At 45.0% G+C, this 20,934-nt stretch overlaps 1 protein-coding gene across 8 annotated transcripts in view; it reads right to left on the bottom strand.

Moving 5' to 3' along the window:
• Positions 1-18,854, bottom strand: part of LOC142585148 (uncharacterized) — a 36,095-nt gene extending 17,241 nt beyond the window's left edge. The window contains exons 1-5 of one of the 8 annotated variants that reach the window (XM_075695671.1): positions 18,465-18,854; positions 16,935-17,170; positions 13,937-14,000; positions 6,422-6,540; positions 2,687-4,523 (exon numbers count right to left, since the gene is read on the bottom strand). In XM_075695671.1, the coding sequence (XP_075551786.1) occupies positions 4,473-4,523; positions 6,422-6,540; positions 13,937-14,000; positions 16,935-17,129 (429 nt within the window). In that variant the 5' untranslated portion in view covers positions 17,130-17,170; positions 18,465-18,854 and the 3' untranslated portion in view covers positions 2,687-4,472. Of the gene's footprint in view, positions 1-2,680; positions 4,524-6,355; positions 6,541-13,936; positions 14,001-14,357; positions 14,444-16,934; positions 17,171-18,464 lie in introns of those variants that run through there. The other 7 variants (XR_012829042.1, XM_075695673.1, XM_075695672.1 and 4 more) reach the window with 7 other exon arrangements.
• Positions 18,855-20,934: the final 2,080 nt, after the last annotated feature.

A 20,934-nucleotide genomic window follows, 5' to 3' on the forward strand; every position in this document is an offset into this window, starting at 1 on the left:
CTGCGCAGAGCGGCGGCCCACTTCGACGCAAGAGCCTCCGGAGCTACTGCCATTGTAGCTGATGTAACCCGACACTCCCACAACATGTGTGGCCGCGTCGCTCTATTTTCCTGACATAATTTGCAAAGAGCAGTCGGGTATTGCGCGGGGAAAATGTGCTGCAATTGCACCGGACTGTGGAAGGTTTGTATTTGCAATTGTCGCCAGACGACTGCCTGGCGACGTTTCAACTTGGGATGAGGTGCGGGCAGCAACCGCCTGCCTAGCTGGTAGTGCTTGGTGATGTCATTGTACCTGACCAAGCGTTCTCGCGTGTTTTGAGCCAGGAGTTCCGAACTCGAAGAGGCGGTCTCCGATTCTGCGCGGCGGGTCAGTTCTCGCGCAGAGTGGTGTGCTACCTCGTTCAAGTAAGGGGGGCCCTCATCGGTGGGGGTGGCGACGTGCGCTGGAAACCACATGATCGATGTGTTATCGAAGTGCTGTCAACCAGCTTTCCTTAGAATCTGGAGTACTTCAGAGGAAATGCGCCCCCGCGCGTAGTTGCGAACTGCGGATTGTGAGTCGCTAAACACTACCTCGCAGAGGGGGTCGGTAAGCGCAAGCGCAATCGTTACCTCTTCCGCTGTTTCGCTACCTCTTCCGTTGCGACACTACATGCGTGCATAAGCCGGGAGCTAACGTCTACGACTACCGCCGTGTCCGGTGTTCTCGTCTGTATTCTGCGGCGTCTACAAAGCGCGTAGTACTTTTTCCACCCAAGGATCGCAGCAGTGCCTTGGCACGGGCCTGGCGTCGGCCCCGATTAAATTCGGGGTGCATGTTTCGAAGGATAGGGTCGACAATCAGCGTGTCGCTGAGGTCGGGCGGAATGACCTGTTTCTGACCGTGTTGACGTGGTAGTTGAAGCCGAGTTTCTGCAGGATGTACCGGCTCGTGGCTGTCAGAGGCATGCGTTCGAGTTGAGAGGTTCTTTGCGCATCCACGATTTCCTCAAGCGCGTTGTATACACCCAGCTGTAGCAGACGAGCAGTGCTTGTGGACTCCGGTAGGCCAAGGGCGATCTTGTAAGTCTTCCGTATAAGGCTGTTGATTTTCTCCCTTTCGGTGACATTCCAGTCGTGGAAGGCAGCCACATAAGTGATGTGACTAATTGCGAAAGAGCGTATGAGGCGCATGACACTGTCCTCCTTCATGCCCGTGTGCTTGTTTGTAATGCGTTTGATCAGCGTTCTTCCCAGCCATCCTCCCTTGTGCGCCCGAGAGATCAAGCCACCATCCTCGGCTCACCCTCACGCGCGTTCATTCGCACCTACAGAATATGGAGAACATCACGGCGAGGCCGACGGCGGCATTGTGCGTTGAGTATCCATATAACTGAAATCGCATTTAAAGCTGGAACATGCAGAAAAAGATGTTTACCGAATGGTGCGAAAGCGTCTTTTACATTGAAAACAAAACTGGGCACCTAAGGATAATCCATCAAACGAACACAAAAGTATGCATGACAACCAAGTAAAAAGCTTCAAATATACAAGCCAGTCAAGTTGTGAATATTTGCAATACCTTTCCAAATAACTCTTACACCGCCTAGAACTACTACCAGCTCGCACCGATATTGTTCAAAATCAGTTCTCTTTGCTACCTGCGGGATGCAGCGCATTCATGGTTATAGGCGTTAATTTTACCATTCTTCACAATAAATATTTTTGTCGCAATGCTTTTGTCACAAACCAAAAAAGGAAGAATCGGTTTTCTTTCTTCCTGAATAAGGAACGTGAGACAAGTAACCTGCGAAGGTTCTGCCCCAGAGAGACAAGACGAGTCTTTCAATTATTATCCCCAACCCCCTCATTATGTGTGAAGAAAAATGATCGATCCATGGCAGCCTTTCGAAATTTCGAGAGACCCGTCAGAAACTAGATATGCTGACCATCCATATACTGGCTGAAGTCATGAAATAGCTTGCGCTTTCAAGAGAACGCTTATATGTTGCACAAAAGTGTATTGCCAAATTTCACCGTAACATTACAAGTGCCCAAATGACAGCTTATCAAATTATTAGTGTTAGCAACGCCTCTCTATAGCGGAGCGGCGTAAAATTGCTACTAAAAGGTGTGTAACGGAAATTGTCGTAAGGTGTAAGTTCAAGTATTCTGTAGTGCAGTAGTCATTTCCATATATATATATATATATACACATATATATATATATATATATATATATATATATATATATATATATATATATATATATATATATATATATATATATATATATATATATATATATAGGGAAATTACTACTAAATTACAGAATACGTGAACTTACACCTTACGACAATTTCCGTTACACACACACACACACACACACATATATATATATATATATATATATATATATATATATATTGTATTACATATGTCATTATATTTCACGCTTCAAACAATGCCGTCTGTGCAACATCTTCCAAAACTACTCCTGAGCTCCTTGAACAGCACTCCCACAGAGTAAAATGTCACTCGTAACATGCTGATAAATGTAACCTTTCTTCAGCGTAGTTCTATTTAGCTCTCTTTAAACAACAAAGGCATCTCTTTGATTACCAAGAAAAAGAAAATGTTTCTATTCTTTATTTGCTTCGGTGGCAGACCACCCTAACCGAAATTCAGGTAAAACTCACCTGCCCACATTAACGTCAGACCTAATACCAAGGCCAAGGTTCTTCACAGCGGCGTTCGGAGAAACTGGCGAAGGAATAATCGAAGCCTGGAGTTTATAATGCACGTATGGTCCATTCGGACGACGTATCAAATTATTGATCGGGGAGTCCTGTGGTCCTTCAGTGGCTCAAAACAGACTTGCTAGAAATGCTGGGCGATGGACAGGGCTTTATACTTGTTGTCATTTTGCGATGGAGAGAATATAGACAGGACCGGTTTTCTCGAAATAATTTCGATGGTACAATTATATTGATGGAGTTATGGGTGCGTATAATAACGTAACCAGTGCAGATACGCAAGGTGACATTGAACACAGAGACATAAGTTCTTGGATATGTACGAATAGGGAAACATTTTTCTGCAGCGCCTGTTGTAAGGAAATAAACATCAAGAGTTCAAGTTATCAGTTTTCTCATCGGCAATGCTTTCCTGTTGAAATATCAGATGTACCTGCAGTTTTATCTTTTTCAAGGTTTTATTGCATTTTCTTGTGCTGTTGGTGTATCAATTAATGTTAGTTGTATTCCCTTCTTATGCGCTCGCCCGCAATATTACATTGTCCGCTTTACATGCTAGTCCAATTTTTCCTTAGTTATCGCTAAGCGTATTTTCATGATGTCTTCCTCTTTCGTGGTCCTTACGCGCTGAAAAATTTCTGCCATATGTAAGTACATATTTGAGTTATGCATATGAAAATAAAAGTAGGTGTTTAGAACATTTCTTTCATTTTGCAAATCCATTCAAATCAAGGCCGCCAACAATGACATTTACGCTCAGTGATAACGTAAAGCGATGCACACTTGGATTTTTGCAAGAAGCAATATTTATTTGTTGCGGAAGGCGAACGCTTTGCTACTCCGCTGCTCATATCGCACGAAGGGGAGGTGGCCGTTAGTGTTGTTTCAAAACTAAAATTAGGTAAAATGATATGAAAACCGTTTGTAACCTCTTCTACAACATTAAAGGGCACCTTTATTCGTTGTCTTGATTAGCAATTGGAAGTTCTAACACATAGCTTTACTATTTCAGTTAAAGAACATTATATTCTCCACGTCGTTTTTTTAATTTTCCTGCGTTATTCACCACAGCTTTGAAGGCGGCGTTACGGAGTCGTGTCCGTCGTGGCTAAATCAGATTGTACGCTTGGAGATAAGTGGCTTACCTTGCGGTAGTTTTTGAAACATGCCTGGTGTGAAACCATTCTAAACACTTTGCGCACACTATCCTTTCATGTGTGCTCTCGGATGTCAGACTCTGTAATTCCTTTCTTCCTTTCTTTCTTTCTTTCTTTCGGCGCCGTTCAGCAAGCGCTTCCTTTGTTCACGTCGACGTATCTTTGACACTAGCAATAGCCCATATCTTCGCTTACACACTTATCTATGAGGCCATGGCAGTTTCTCAAGTGCTGTTTGACGTCACAACCTGTCATAATATCAGATTCTGCATCTATCAACCTTCCGTGCGAGCATTTCGTGGTAACTCGTTAAAAATATACGACAGCATACATACACGTGCGTATGCTGACGCTTCTGTGATATCGCCTGGCTGGACGCAGCTACCGCGATAGCGGCCTCTCGCGATGTGGCGTGAACAAAAACGCTGCCAAACGTCCTCTTTTGCACAAAATTGGACACTTTGTTTCTAGTTTTAGTCGCGACACACATAGCATCATCAGACTGTCGTTGAGAGATGCTTCATTGTGTTATGGAAGCAAACTTGCCCTATAACTTACCTTTCAGCGCTGTTTGAAGCTCAGAAAACGCTATCACTTTGCGTGCTGGTAAACATGTGGGCGCTGGGAACCTTGCGGCAAAAACGCGCTTATGAGAAACCAAAGATAGGCCGGAATCATGGCGTGTGAACACGTAAGCTATTTTTTAGTAACATCCCATCTCCACAAATGTTATATTATTTCCTTTGCACACAGTGTCTACGTATAGAAATTCAGCTTGTTCTTGCATGTCCTTTGTCATGGGGACATGAAGAAAAAGGTGTAAACATTTTCTAATAAAAAATAATCGTATAAGTCACCTCAGCACGGATAATGAGAAGGGAAACAGAGCGTAGGGATTTTCAGCTGCGGTTGAAATGGAAACGCAGAAAATAACGAAAAAAAAAGAAATGAAGGTGCACGAAAACATTACTTCTCGCCGTTTGGATTCGAGCACGCAGTGTTCACATTACGCGTTACGGGACGCCATTGGAGAATAGAAAGGCTGTTCCACATGCGCCCGCCATGGCTCTGAGTGACGCTGGCTGACGCTCCCAGGGCTAGACAAGTTACTGGATGGAGTTATGAGCGTTGCTATACCACAAATAGTTGAACACCGCATGCGTAAAGCATAGGTTGTAGGTTCGGCGCCCTGTCGACAAATTATTTTTAGTACGCTTTCTCTTTTTCTTTAGAATGTCCTCCATTTCAATTTCAACTACAGGTGATTGCCCATAAGCTTTCCTAGGCTTCGTTGGCTGTTGGCTTAATATGATCGCTTACTACAGAGAGCAGTGCGGAACAATTTACTTCAAGTGGCGTGCTGCTAAGCCTTAAACCTAATATTAAGCAATGCATCGCAAATGTTTCAGTTGCTTTAGTGATACAGCGCCCCATAATTAAAAGCTTGACATCTAGAATCCGTTCGTTTTGTGATTATGACAATTAGCCCCAAGAGATTTAATGATTCGGGTGGTGTTCCCGGAAACCATTGGAATTTCGATGCCTTGATAGCACGCAGTCACACATTCGGACGGAAACAAGAAAGAGCATCATCGTTGGCCTGCGTTCAGGCTCCAATCACACCAGCGGAATACGAGTGCGATCGACTAAGCGAAGCCCCTGCGTGATGCAACTACGCTAAAGTCTTCATTATTATTATTATTTGAATAAGCGTATTGAATTGTTAAAGTGCTATATCTCGGCTATTACACAAAGCGCAACAATATATGGCCGCAGTCGAAATTGTGACATCACCATAGTTGTGTTTTCTTTTAAGTTTGTGCCACCAGACATACGCTTTGTACGAGACGCCTCTTTTGTTTCACTCATCAGCATCTGACGAAATGGCAACACTGTTGAAATAGGACATGGTTTGTCTACAGCAATAAAACGGCTCTCTCATGCATTGTTTGTCGTTGCTGTAAATTGTTACCTCTCCGCACTCGGGCATATCAGAGAACGCACTCAAAGTTATCGTTAGAACGCTAGCGAGCGTCATGTGTGCCGGCCTTCCTCGAGTCAGCTTGAAAGCTCAAATTTTTTCTCATGTTGTTACTTTTATCTCTCTTAGTGGTATAAATCCATTTGTCAATACCTCCGGGTTTCACGCGTTAAAATACTAATTCGCTGCCTCGACTACTCTCATCTATCATGAATTTGCATAATGTTCATCAGTACTTTGTCATCACCTTGGCTAGCCTTACAATCTTTACCCCCTATTTTCTTCGTTGCCTGCAAAATGGGGCGGCTAGAGAAGTGTCTACGTACCCGCAGACATCTTTTCTTTTTCATTTATGCACTCAATGTCACTGTTTTGCCTGAATCTGTAACTTAGGAAGGTGATTAACACTCGCTTTTGTGCATGATTTCTTTTCACACCTTCTGAGCAGTTTACTTGCTGTTGCAAAAGAGTTTGAATTACCTGGGACAGACGTTTTAATTTGGCTAGTAGCGCAAATTCATTACTGAGCTGTATTAAAAAGGCCACCTTCTTGATGTAGCAGGTCGTCCAACTCTTGCTGCGCGCACTTTCTCTCCGTGAACGAACTGACACGCTCAGGCTAGCGTCCATCCAGTGAGATTTTCCTGGCTGGAAATTTCGGACACCTGCACATCAAGAAAAAGAAAATGTCTTACCAGAATCACAACTTACGGTTGGTAAATCTGGATGTCGGCACAATGTAGCGGAAAGTACAAGTGGTGTCGAAAACAAGGCGTCTATGACTTGTTTCCGACTCCCACAATAGCGTCCGGCGCTGGCAGTAAGCAAAACCTAATCCTTTGAGCCCCATTTTTGGGTCATCGAGAAACAGATGTCGCTACAGCGTAGATTTAGACCCCGCCTATTGTGTTAAGAGGAAATTCCTGAGTAGCGAGTTCGCTAAGCGTAGAGACTTGATAGATTGGTTTAGTTTTTGTAATTGGTATATCTTCCGAAATAATGAACTGCGTTATATCTTACTTGACTAATAGAAAACAATATGTAGATATAGACTGGTCGTGCTCTAGAAATTTAGATGTTTAGTCGGGACTACCCCAAGGATCTTAAATAGGACCGGTCTTGTTTAACATCTATATGAATGATATGGTAGACTCTCTCAAATCAACTGTTTCAGCTGAATTGTTTGCTGACGACTGTGCCACATTTAAAAACTTAAGTTCTCTTCCTGATCAACATGAGTTGAACGTGAATCTAAAGTTACTGCCAGAATGGTGTGCTAAGTGGGGTAGGATCATTAATTTTGAAAAAGCAGGATAGATGTGTCTTACTAATAAAAGAAACACACTGTTGTTTTCGTATAACATAAATGGTAACATGATCGAACAAGTAGAGGAATATATGTATTTTGGCATTACGAGTACGTCGTGGCTTAAATGGACCATGCACACTGATAACGTATATATATGCTCTTCAGCTCGTAAAAAACTAGGCCTCCTAAAACACAAATTATGAAGATCAAACGAACTAAGAAACAAGGCGTACAAAGCCATAGTAAGAGCTCCTCTAGAGTACGGAAGTATTGTGGGGGATCCTCACACAACGGTAGATACAAAAAAAAAAGAGAAAATTTTCGAAGATTCGCGGCTCGTTCGATATATAACCGCTTTAAACGCCGGGTCTCTACCTGTGCTATGTTGCAGGAATCAAAGCTGGAATGCTTAAAAGAACGCAGCAGAATTGCTAGAAGTTTCTTAGCCGCATATTTTTCCAGACTATGCATTGATCCCCACAAATACATAACCAAACAATCATTGAAAAATCTTGTCTTAGGCATCAACACATTATTGAACCAATTTTTGCTCTTACGAATGTTTACAAGTCTTCATTTTTCCCAAATACAATCACAGATTGGAATGCACTGCTGCATAATTCTCTCCTCCTTGCCCCTGAGGAGTGATTTGGAACGTCGGAATGCATAGTCTGTGATGTGCTATGTTGTTAACGTTGCGGGTTGCTTCTCTCCTTTTATGCCTTTTTCTTATGCGTGCAATATCTCGTTCAGTTTTGTGTGAGCAGGCATCGTCCATTTTTAGTGCCTTTTTGTCAATAGGCGGGCTTTTTTTTCAAGGTCTAATCTTTTTGTCCTTTTTGCACTCTCTCTCCTGCTTGGACCGTATTCGGTCAAATAAAAAGACGAAACATTAGAATTGGGGAAGGGGGCTGGAAACTTTTGTTCCCGGTTATCTACAACATTCCAGCGTCGTGTAAACAAGCAGGAATGAAAAGGAAGCACTAAAATTTAGAGGGACACTAAAAGCAAATGCTAAGTCAACGTGGACTGCTAAATACCCATCCGGAAACCTCGCGGCGCTTGTGTCGTACCAATAAATTGCTTAGTTTACGCGAGCATTGCGTCTGAAGGGTCCGCCTACGTTTAGCGCAATTCAAATCGCCCGCCTCTTTGTGGTGTGTGGTGGCGCTGCATACGACATCAACGCCCTTTAGTGCCATTGCTGCGTAAACCGGTGCGCGACAGATGGCGCTGCGGTTTTCTTCGCGAAACGGAAACGCGTGGCCATCGAGAAACCGAGCCAAGACAGAGCGTTGCATTCGCCGCTCTTAGTCAAGTGGTGTGAACTGTTCAGGAATCCCGCGACATCACGTGGACGTGGAATTCTCCGCTATTTGCAGTTTGTGCCGAGTTTCGCCAGGCAGCGAAACCAGCACAGCACTACGCGATAACGAAACTATCGGAACGCGAAAGCGCGGGCGGAGCAGAGTGGAGGAAACGAAACCGTTCGACCGCTCGTGGCCAAGGGTAACGTGAATGAGTTTTCTTTTTTTTTTTTGTACATACCACGCAAAATGGACAACAAGCATTTTCTTTCATGCAACAATGCAATACAATGACGTTTCTATTACGAGCGGTTTACTGGTCTACCCCTTGCAGGGTAGCATTTTTTTCACTTACGCTATGGAGGTAAATATTCGTGTAGGAGCAGGAACATTTGACACTTGCGAAATATTCTCGTGTGCGCATTTTCTAAGCCTTTCAAGTGTGTGTATAACAACGCATCAAATATTTAATTCTTATAAGTTTATTTCCTTTTCTCATTCTTGGTATTCATGAATAAACAGTACATATGCACCAGCGCAAAATATTTTCTCACTTTAGATCCAGCCTAGAAAAATTACGCTAAATTTCGGGAGTCTCAAAAAAAATGAATAAACAAAGAAAGAAGATAACGTATGCACGGCGGCATTCCTCGCGTATGCGCATCCCTGTGAGCAACAAACGAGAGAAAAACCGGCGGTCGACCTTTGAGCGATAAGTAACGAGATAGCCATCAGTTTTGCGGGCGCAAGAAGTCGAAACCGCCCGCGGAACGAAACCCAAGGTAACCGCTGCCCGCCCGCGCGCGCGCCAATGCGCGAGCGGTAGTATGCAGACGCGACGGAGCAAACAAACCATGCAACGAAAACCGAGAGAAGGAGGCGCGAGACATAAATTCGCTTTATTCCCGCATAGTGGTAGCACATGCCAGGAAATAAAAAGTTTGGAAATTGGCGCGCTTTTCAAACGTATACAGACGGCGGAGGTGGCAACAGCACCAGTAGCCGGACTCAGAGTCCCGGACCGAAACAGGTGAGCTGGGCGGGAGTGGCCTCTCACGGAAAGGGGACGGAGCTGCAGTCATTACAGTCTAAACTCGATCAGGCACTCCACCACATGCAAATGCTCACGGACCGAATCAAACACTTGGAACAAGAAAACAGTAAACTAAAAGCCCCCACAAATTCTAAGGACCCTCTTCCACAACCACTCCCAATGCTGGAGGTCACAGAAATGGAAACTACTGTGGCCGCATCAGTCGAAACACCAGTAAGCGTAGTAAGCAAGGAAGAAGCACCTCGCAAAAAACGAGCAATAACTGACGTAAGAAATCCCTCACTCGAAGATAGAGTCCCAAAACTCAAACAAAAAGTGGAAGAGCACAGCCAGAAACTCGATAACCTAACACAAAGAGTTGACAATCTAACACAAAGCCTTGAACAACACATACAGGATGTAAATCACAAGTTCGGAGTGCTCGACACCGTTTTACAGGAAATTTTACGTTGGCTTCCCCCGTCAACTCAAGGGGCGCCAATCGATCAATCCCAGCAAAATGGCCAATCCTAAAACCATAACAATTTGGCAGTGGAACTGCAGGTCTATGCGCAATAAAAAAGCACATCTGCAGTTACACATTCAATCGCAATCCGAAAAACCTGACGTAATTGCGATCCAGGAACCCAGAATGTCTCGACTAAAACTGCCAGGGTATCGGGCAGTTCTGCCATGTCACATCGCAGAACAGCCATTAACCACTACGATGGTACATAGAAACCTTACCGTGGTTAACCACGAGATTGAAGACGTAGAGCTCGATTGTATATTACTCGAAATTCTACCTAGCAAAAGAAACTCCTCTTCTCTGTTCATACTTAACGCATACAGCCACCCCAGGGCACAGGCTGGACCAGCGAAAGCCGCTATACTCAAAGCCCTACAAATCGCAGGCCAAAACCCAATCCTAATTGTGGGCGACTTCAACGCTCAACACGTGCAATGGGGACACGCAACAATATCCAGAAAAGGCACGGCCCTAATGGATTTTATCCAGCAAAGAGGGCTAACCCAATACACGGACCTCATGCAACCTACCAGGATAGGCAACAGCGTGAACAGGGACACGTGCCCGGACCTCACGATAGGCAAAAATCTCCCAGACTTAATCTGGAGCAACACCAGACAAAATCTGGGAAGTGACCATTATATCATAACGTCTAAAATCGTCATTGGCAATCTCAAACCCCAACCTAGAAAAAACAGAATCACCGACTGGGACAAATTTAGGACGATCCGTGACCACAATCAGGAACCGATCGCAGACCTAGAACAGTGGACACAAACCCTCCTATCAGATGTGGGAAAGGCCTCTAAAGACGTAGTACATGACCTAGGCGTAAATACGATTGACAGCCGCCTCACACACATGTGGGAGGCAAGGCAAAGTCTAGAAAAAAGATGGCTTAAGCAAAAATACAACAAAAAGCTTAGAAACAGGATAGTCACACTCACGGAAGCAATTCAACACCACTCCGCAGAACTTGCAAGACAGCAGTGGAACCATATCTGCGAAAATGTAAATGGCAATCTTGGCACGAGAGAGACGTGGAATCTTTTGCGGCATCTTCTTGATCCGGAATCGAACAAAGCTACGACTCAAAAGGAAATCACCAAAATTTTAAACATAGACCCAGGCACGGATCAAGATATTATAAACACGCTACAGCAGAAATACTTCTGCACAACTCGAGAGACGAAGTCCCTACCCGATTATAAAGGACAACCTAACCCCATCCTGGACGCTGACATAACAATGGCGGAAATAAGAGCAGCCCTCCTTAAGATACGCACGACATCCGCTCCGGGAGAGGACTGCATTAACAATAAGACACTCAGAAACCTAGACGACGCTTCCATCACAGCCCTCACGGACTTTGCGAACGGGTGTTGGAGAGAAGGAAAACTCCCAGTGTCTTGGAAACATGCCATCGTTAAATTCATCCCAAAACCGGGCAAAAAGCTCGCGCTCGAAAACCTCAGACCTATTTCGCTTACTTCTTGCATAGGAAAACTGATAGAGCACGTCATACTAGACAGACTGCAGTCCCACATGCACAAAGAGAATTTATATCCAAACACTATGGTCGGCTTTAGACCACATTTATCAACACAGGATACGATGCTCAGACTAGCAAACGAGGTCCTTTCTCAGGAGCAAGACAGGAGCACAAGGGCAATCCTAGCTCTAGATTTAACCAAAGCATTTGATAACGTCAAACACAAAGCAATCCTAGATTCTCTTTCACCGTTGAATGTAGGCGAAAGAACATTTAACTACATCAAAGACTTCCTCTCCGATAGAACGGCTAAAATTCAAATTGGCACAATCAAATCCGACACCTTCACTTTAGGAGACAGAGGAACGCCGCAAGGATCGGTCCTCTCCCCCTTCTTATTCAATATAACCCTCATCAAAATGGCACACGAACTCGCCAAAATCCCAGACCTAGAACACTCCTTGTACGCGGACGATATCACCCTTTGGACAACCAAGGGGAGTATCGGCACAATACAAGATACGCTACAACAAGCGGCAGATGTAGTAGTAGAGGAGGCACAAGCCGCGGGACTTGCGTGTTCCCCCAAAAATCTGAACTCCTCATCCTACACCCAAAGCGTCAAAGAAAAAATAAAGCGCCTGAGATCAAAATTTACGCGGAAGGGGCAGCCATCCCAGAAGTGGAAACCCTAAGAATCTTGGGAATGCTGATACAGTCAAACCAAAAAAACGACACACTAATTAAGAAGCTGAGAAACACCGTCAACCAAATCTCCTTCCTCATCAGACGCATCGCGAATAGGCGAGGAGGAGTTAAAGAAGCCGAGACCAGGAAACTAATTCAGGCTTTCGTTCTTAGCAGAGTCATCTACTCTACACCATACGTCACCCTCACAGTCAGAGAAAGGAACGACGTGGATTCTCTAATTCGACAATCCTACAAAATTGCGCTCAACCTCCCTCGTCATACCCCAAATGAAAAACTACTACAGTTAGGAATTCATAACACCTTAGCGGAAATGATGGAAGCACACCTCACCGCACAATACGAAAGACTATCAGGAACTGAAACGGGACGTTTCATCCTAAAGAAGGCAGGCATACAATATGAAGGAATCCGTGCACACACCTTGCCGATTCCAAGACACGTGCACGAACACTTAATAGTCCATCCTCTGCCCAAAAACATGCATCCACAGTACGATACAAACAGAAGAAAGCCTAGGGCACAAAAACTTCACGAAAGATTTTCAGTTCAGAAAGATACGGCGCATGTGGACGTGGCAGAACATGCGGACAGAGACGCCTTTTCCCTGGCAGTTGTCGATCATCGAGGTTCTCCCCTCGCATCAGCGACAATCGATAAAACAAAATTTCCAGAGGAGGCCGAAGAAGCTGCCATAGCTTTAGCTATTACCTCCACCACTGCCAAATACATCATCAGCGACTCTAAAACCGCAATTCGAAATTTTTGCAAAGGAAGGGCCCACTCAGCAGCCATCAGAATATTACGAAAAATCTCCAATACCCGCCAGATCACATTGATCTGGGTCCCCGCGCATTCAGGCCATCCTGGAAATGAGGCGGCGCACCAATTTGCCCGAGGATTCGTAGTTAACCGGGAGGTGCGTTACCCCGAGCTCAGGTCGGCCAAGGAGCGAATGACGACCTACAAAGAAATTACTGCCCACTTTAAGAAAGAAAGACAAATCTTCCCAGAACCACATAAATCTCTAAGTAAAACACAACAAGTCAGTTGGCGACAGCTCCAAACAGACACTTTCATTAATCCGTACATATACTCCATATGGTTCCCAGAGCAGTTCAGCCCTGTCTGTTCTCTCTGTGGGCACCATAAGGCAGACACACCACACATCCTATACTCATGTAATCAAGACAAGCCGTCGAACAGTCTGCAGCTCTCTACCCAATTGCAGTGGGAGGCCGCGCTGCTCAGCTCGGACCCGGAGGTTCAACTCCGAGTCACGGAGCGGGCCGAAGAGGTCGCCGAACGACATCGTCGGTCGGCCACCTGGCGTGCGGCCTAGAAGAGGAGCCCACTGCGGGGAGGGGAACGTCACCCCAACCCCCGCCTAAGACCTCTTCTATAATAAAGTTTATCTCCTCCTCCTCCTCATATACGGCAGCGACCATTCTGGACTTGTTCGCGGCTCCGTATGTTTACGTCATTGACTCTGATAGGGCTAGTCGCAGAACTATGACGAGGACTGCGTTCGTGATCAGGCTGGTGGTTGAATGTCCTGCGGGAGTGTCTAATCATCTCCTGCATTTATCTTAATTTGTCAATTACTAAAGCGCAGTGCCCAAAAAATACTGACGCCTTAGACGTTCTCAGGTACCGATGTCTCACTTTAGCTTCACTTAATACTTTCCTGTAGTGTTCCTTTAAAGCCCTCAGGAGCCGAATGATGAATGTTGTCGTGCCGATGTGCCTGAGTAGATGATAAATACAGCAGAAGAGCTTCATGCACAATTTGCGGGTGAATGAAGTGCTAAAGAATAACGAGCTGTTTAAACGCATGTAACACAAGTAAGTAGCAGCGCAAGTAATCGAGTCAGTATAATGCCGAGGAAATGTTGAGACACTCGTACAATCCGGATAAAAACGGATAAGCTAAATACAAGTAATTGATACAGGCTATTTCGATATAGTGCATTTCTTCAAATGTACCTTTTTTTATCAATCATGCTTTTGTAGCGGCGGTTGTGTGCGAGAATACTTGTCAGAAGAAACCAGGGAACTCTTAGAGTGAAAACGCACAAGCATTCTTCCTTGTCGTTGTACTCACATCGTTGGTTCCGTGGCCAGGAGGCCTTGGCGCATGTTACTTGTTCAGATACGCAGCGCTTACCACCACGGTACGTACGATCGATCCTGCATGTAATTTAAAAAAAAACAATCTCATAAAATAGATATGATTGAGGCGTCACAATCTACATTTGTTTTCTTAAATTTGGAAGCGGCTCCACGTGAACGCGCCGTCTCTGACATTATAGACTTGGCATACCATGCATATACAATATCGAGACGTGCAGGCTGCTTGGATACATCATTACTGATTTTATTATGATGTCTTGCATGTCCTAATGGAAGGGCCAAAGAATAAAGGGAGTAATTACTGTAGATGTTTCTTGGAGCTGTGATGTTTGCCGAGCGCATGGGAAACTGAACGCAACTCGAAGTTTTTTTCATGTCATGCGCAATGTAGAGCAGCGAAACTAACATTTCAGTGCGTTTTATACTCATACGTTACAGAAAAATGCAGCTAGTGTAATAAAGACAGCGATTTGAGCATCATAGACATGCCCATGATAACAGAGGAGTTCGCGGTAAAAGCTACCCTTTGCTACCCTCAAAATGCAGTGTAGGCTTAGCCTCTAAGCGCTGGCAGCAGCCCAGAATGTATGTATATATATATATATATATATATATATATATATATATATATATATAAACGTATGCGAGCCGATAACGGTACAGCGACATTAGTTGTAGCGAGTACACCTCTATGTTACTGTGTGTCCGCCTGCAACACCAAGTACGGGAAATATGTTATAAGTGATAATCGTCTACTCTACGGTATCATTGAAATTCTTTACGCCAAGCGCGGCATCGGATATAATATATAGCGGTTAGGCTGTATCACTTATGTATGCTATCCCCGGCAGGTAGACTGTCTGTGGCGCAAATAGTGAAACGTTAGTCTTCTCATACAATAGCTCACTGCCAATATCCTTTGGCAATAGTAAATGAATGATTAGCAACAATGACTACATTTTCCGTGCAGGAGTGCCAGTGACCTAGGCGTTCGAGCAACATGTGTGAAATTGGGCGTGTGATTCTGCAGATGTTACTCCTGCGTCTCATTCTTTTTCCTGCCTTTAGGTTGCTCTTGTGGGGCTGCTCTAGTGGGCCCAATATTTATAGTCCTAATTTCTCGCATTCCCATTCATCCAAATCAGTACGGAAACAGTATCTATTGGAGTAATCATTTTAATCTCATCGAAAATGCGTTTTCGTGGTTCGCACGAAAATGTGGTTACTGAACCAAAAGCTGTTAATACTCAATTGGGAAAGAATGCTCCGTATTATCAATGTTCCAGCGAAGATGTTTCACAGGTGTGCGTTACAGTGTGCTTCTAATGTGAAGTAAAACTGTGCGTAATGCCTTAAGCTCTAAATCAAGATGATTATGTTGTATGATAATATCCCACTTTTAAAAAGTGAGCATGAACAAAGATAACACTCTGCCAGCTATATACCGCGCTAAGTTACTCGAAGCGCGCAGCGATAGTGTTCCAAGTAAGTTCTCAAGCTCACTTCCGATGAGGGGCTTATTTCGCTGTCTGTGGGCATACACCGTAGCATTCTACAGAATGCAAAATTTATTAGAATGCGGCATTCTAATATGTATGTATGCGTGCGTGTTCGTGTGCGTGCGTGCGTGTGTGTGTGTGTGCGTGCGTGTGTGTGCGTGTGTGCGTGTGTGTGTGTGTGTGTGTGTCTGTGGGTGTGTCTGTGGGTGTGTGTGTGCGCGTGTGTGCGTGCGCGTGCGCGTGTGTGTGCGTGCGTGTGTGCGTGTGTGTGTGTGTGTGTGTGTGTGTGTGTGTGTGTGTGTGTGTGTGTGTGTGTGTGTGTGTGTGTGTGTGTGTGTGTGTGTGTGTGTGTGTGTGTGTGTGTGTGTGTGTGTGTGTGTGTGTGTGTGTGTGTGTGTGTGTGTGTGTGTGTGGGTGTGTGTGTGTGTGTGTGGGTGTGTGTGCGCGCGTGTGTGCGTGCGTGCGTGCGTGCGTGGGCGCGCGCGCAGCTAAACACGAGGTCGCGAGTTCGAATCCTGGCCTCGGCGGCCCCATTTTCATGGGCGCCTACTAAAACATCCGAGTACTTATATTTAGGTGGACGATAAAGAAGCTCAGGTAGTCTAAATTTCCGGAGTCCTCCACTACGGCGTGCTCATAATCAGAAAGTAGTGTTGGGACGTTAAACCTCATTATTGTTTTTCTGATCTCACTTTGCGTGCACAGAAGCAACAGATGGATATTGCAATTTCTGTCCTGCACTGATGCGTCCAGAGGATTACATTACGCTGTTTCTTTCTCTTTCTTATTTTTTGCGTTTTCAGGACATCCGTCAGCACCTTTGATCCATCTGCTAGCCATCCATGTCAGAAATGTCAGGAAGTAACCAACACTTTCCACAGAAAAACTTTACTTTGAACACGATAACATTGGTAATTTGTACCCTAGCACATCAACAGTGATGTCACCCATCACATTATTAGCGTTAGTAGCACTTGTAATCACGGTAGCGGAGCTTTTATATCACGCTTCTTTATTTCTCCTTCATTTACAAGACAGAGCTCACTTACAGCACAGAACTCGCCACGAACAGGACGGCGAAATGAACGACCTCCTCCAGGTTGGGCCCCACGTTCCACAGGGAGTGGGTGTCTCCCCAGTCGACTTGCAGATGTGCCCTGTCGGCAGCCCGGAGTTCGATCAAGCGGTCTCTCTGGACGACGCCGAGCCTCTTTTAGGAGCGCCGAACTGGCTTTGACAGCCATTTCGCACTGTACTACGAGGGCAACGATTTCACCCAAAAGACCTGCAACGTGGACATACGCTTAGAAAAGGCAGCTGGCAATCCACCTTATTGTTTCTTGAGTTGCAGATGCAGCTCCGAACTTTTTCTTTATACATCGCACTGATGCGTACAGGCTTCAGCTGTAGACCTCGAAGCAATTAGTGCATTCGGGTGCGTGTGATAAAAGCGGGACACTCGAGACGACAGAGAAAACAGACACAGACGAAGTAAGCGCAGTGTTTTCGTGTCTTTTGTTGGCTTGATTGTCCCCGCTTTTGGTGCATGTCACATAGTGCAATAGTAACTGGTCCGTCAGTCTATCATTTTGAGTCAATTCGTATCGCCTCTGTTCGTTGCAGTTAAGGTTGGCTTCCGGTGTTTTCATTTGCTCAGCTTCCAGTAGGCTTGTGCGTCGCAGTTACATAATCAGAAAAGCAGCTTGGAAAACCTAGCGCGAGAACTAGAAGACGAAAAACGCTTTTGCGGTGTTTCTCGCATTGTAGGATTACACCATCTATATGGCCTAGTTCTTGGTCATGTTCGTTGTGATCTAAGCGCTTCAGCTGTTCCTATAGATTTTCATGTATACAGGCAGACGAATGTCTTATCATCACTTACTGTAACGAAGCCGCCAGACTAAAGTTACGGGAAAGAAAAAAGAAAATCACCGTACTGTGTAATTTTTTTACCTCGCTCGACCGATATACTACGCGTATTTCAAGCGATGCTTTTAATGTATGGCCTGCATATGTATATGCTCACATCCTTATACCCTGGCTTCCACTGGCAGAATTGCACCAGCTGAAGCAGGCGTTTTGCCGCCTGTCTTTATCGAGAATTTTCATTGAAGTGGGTCACTATTTGGAGCTAATGTTCACTTTATAAATGTGCATCCAAATCGAAAGCGTTGCTGTTGCGTGCCCGTATGTTGGGTGTTTCTCGCAAACAACGCACGCCTTTAGAGATACCACAAATCTGTGAATTTGTATATACGCATCTCTTCCTTATACCATCATCATTCATCAGCCCTTTCCCTCCCCGTCCCTTTTCCCCAGAGTAGAGTAGCAGGCCAGAGCAAGTTATAGCTCAGGCCGACCTCTCTGCCTTTCTGAAAATAAATTTCTCTCTCTCTCTCTCTCTCTCTCTCTCTCGCAAACAAGGCGGTGAACCGTCGCCATGCTACAGTTTATAAGCAATTTGTACTAGTTATGGCATATTGAAGTTATACTTTGCAAGGCGCAATCAGAGTCGGAAGCGGAGAAGGAGCAACATGCGACGCGCCACAGTCCTTAACAAGCAAAGGCTGCGAACATACCTGCTTAGAGAAGAACGCCGATCAATGTCCACTTAATTCTCTTCATAGTTGCGCTAGGTGCGTTCTCGGTGCCTGTTGATGAGTTGCGATTGAAGACTGAACTGCAAATATATGATGGTCAGCTCTCTCCGGCCAAGACGCTTTGATTGCGGCCGAGTCTGAATTCATACCAGGACACTTGTAGCGCGCTATCACAACCTTAGATCGCTTCCAGGCGACTTGCCAACTGGCGTCTTTAGACCAGCTAGTCCTACCTAACCTTGTACGCAAATAGGCTATCGCGAGCGTTAAGCTCTGTCTAACCCGCTTTCTTCTAAGGCACGCTTCGCGAGGAGGCGGGAAGTGCGTGTGCGCGCGCACGTGTAGTGGGGCAATAAATGCTTCACTTACGATGCGACCAGAGCGTTCGCGGTACGTGGCACGTAAAAACTTCCGCAGCCTTGTGCTTCTCTCTCTCGCTGGACATTCTGATGCGCAATTCATGTACCGAAGGACACGTGAAGATATATTGATTTGTTTATTAGCTGTCGTTTTAGGCAAGTAAAAAAAAAATATTGATTATTCTGCTAGCTGACTATTACCTAATCGCAATGTTGTATTAAACCTTTGCGCAAGAGGCGGATTCAGTCAGTGACCTTCAAGTTTTATTTTTATGGAAAGGTTGTTTCACCTTGTCGAAGTGCAATCAATGCAGTTACGGTTTAGTTGGGCGAGTTCACTCGTTGCGTAAGAGCCTGAAAGACTTGATGGCCGTAAGTCACGAAGGCGCCACTGTAGGGCTACCTGAGACATTGCATCAAGAATGGTCATGAGCACTCGACATTGTAATAAAATATATCATAAGTTGGTAATTACGGCGAAAGAAATGTGCTTGTACATTAATGTCACCGACTATTCGTGCAAGGTTTCCTTGCTGTATTTCCTTTCTGCTGAAGTCAAATTCTACTTTCGTAGATAAATCGACAATGTCTACAATAATAGCCAGTTGCACAAGCGAGCAATGTACGTAGCGCAATGTTTAAATTAGACGCTCCTTAAAGTTATATCTTTGAAATACACATACCATGTTGTGAGGATCGTAAATCAGTTAAAATGCATTATGTAATAGTGCACCTTGTACCTGAACTAAGAGGTAAACTCCATTTTGATTTTTTTTTCTGGTATACACGGAATAAGAACTAGTAAAGCCATGCATTTCTGGTCGTATAACCAGGGTGTCGCACCAAGAAAACAATGATTCGGTACGGCTTCGAGTTCAGCTCGTTCCGATTTCGTTCCGGTTCAGTTCCGTTCCGATAAATGAAAGTTCATAATGGTTCGCGAACCGCTTAAGCACAGTAAACTTCATGCTGCCCTCGCGTGGCGCACGCGCATGCGCGCTTTGTGAGGAGGTGGAAGACATTGTCTTTCTTGCATGCGAGAGACAGAAATCAAGATATCTTGGAAAGACATCAATGATGTTTAATGCTGTACCGTCAGAGCAGCCATGTAGATAAAGGTGATAATCTTGGGAAGTGTTCTTGCAAGAGAATGCGGCACATGGTGCACTGCTTCGACGTCTCCTCTCTTTCCCTCGTTTCCCTTTATAATCCCTGGGCAGAACAATAGGAATTGATATCGGTGTATAGTATACACCAATATCAATAATGCCGTTTACGTAGTATAGTAAACAGCATTATTGTAACCTTTCTCTTCGTCTTAAATTTCACATTACATGGCCTTGAGGGCGGAGCGTATACATCCCGGCGTCGAGATGCCGACAAGCCCATCAGCGGGCGCGCGTTTCGGCATTGGCGCCCTCTTTTTCTTTGTACACCCCTTCGAAGCACGATGCGGACTGCTAAGATAAACATTTCCCATTTTCCCCATCACCCCGATTCCAAAAATACCGTTACCGGAAATGAGCTATCGGAATGCAGCAGAGGCCGTTCACAATGATAAGAATCAGTAACGACGTTTTATAGCGTAAGCTGTTATGGGCTAATTCCACTAGCGCTTTCGACTAGCGATGTCGTTCGCCGCCGCTGGTGTCTGTGGCAGCTATCGCCAGGCTCCTAACCAATATGGGAGATTTACCAAGAAATGGTTGGAGTCGCTTGAGGGAGAAAAAAGTCACAAGCCTGCGCAATTCATATATGAAAAGCATGTACGTGATAACTATTTAAATCAAGCAGGCTTGGTGTCTGTTTGTCACCGTCCCATTTCGGATGATTCAAAGGGTTCCCAGTTGGAAGTCAGCGCTTGTCGTTGTCGCTTTCTCTTGTGTGCGATGTCTGCTTTCGCGCTGGTTATACCAATGTGGAATACCAACTGGCCCGGTTTCACACTTTGTTTCAAAGGGGATGCAATAAGTTATCGTCACAATTATCATCAGCATCGTACCATGCCACTTGTCACGCGACGTGAGATGCGCGCCGCGCAGCGTCGATACGTGCGCACTTTGAATTGCACTTGCACATTATTACGTCAG

The sequence above is a fragment of the Dermacentor variabilis genome, chromosome 6 (assembly GCF_050947875.1).
Source record: "Dermacentor variabilis isolate Ectoservices chromosome 6, ASM5094787v1, whole genome shotgun sequence".
NCBI classification, from domain to species: Eukaryota; Metazoa; Arthropoda; class Arachnida; order Ixodida; family Ixodidae; genus Dermacentor; species Dermacentor variabilis.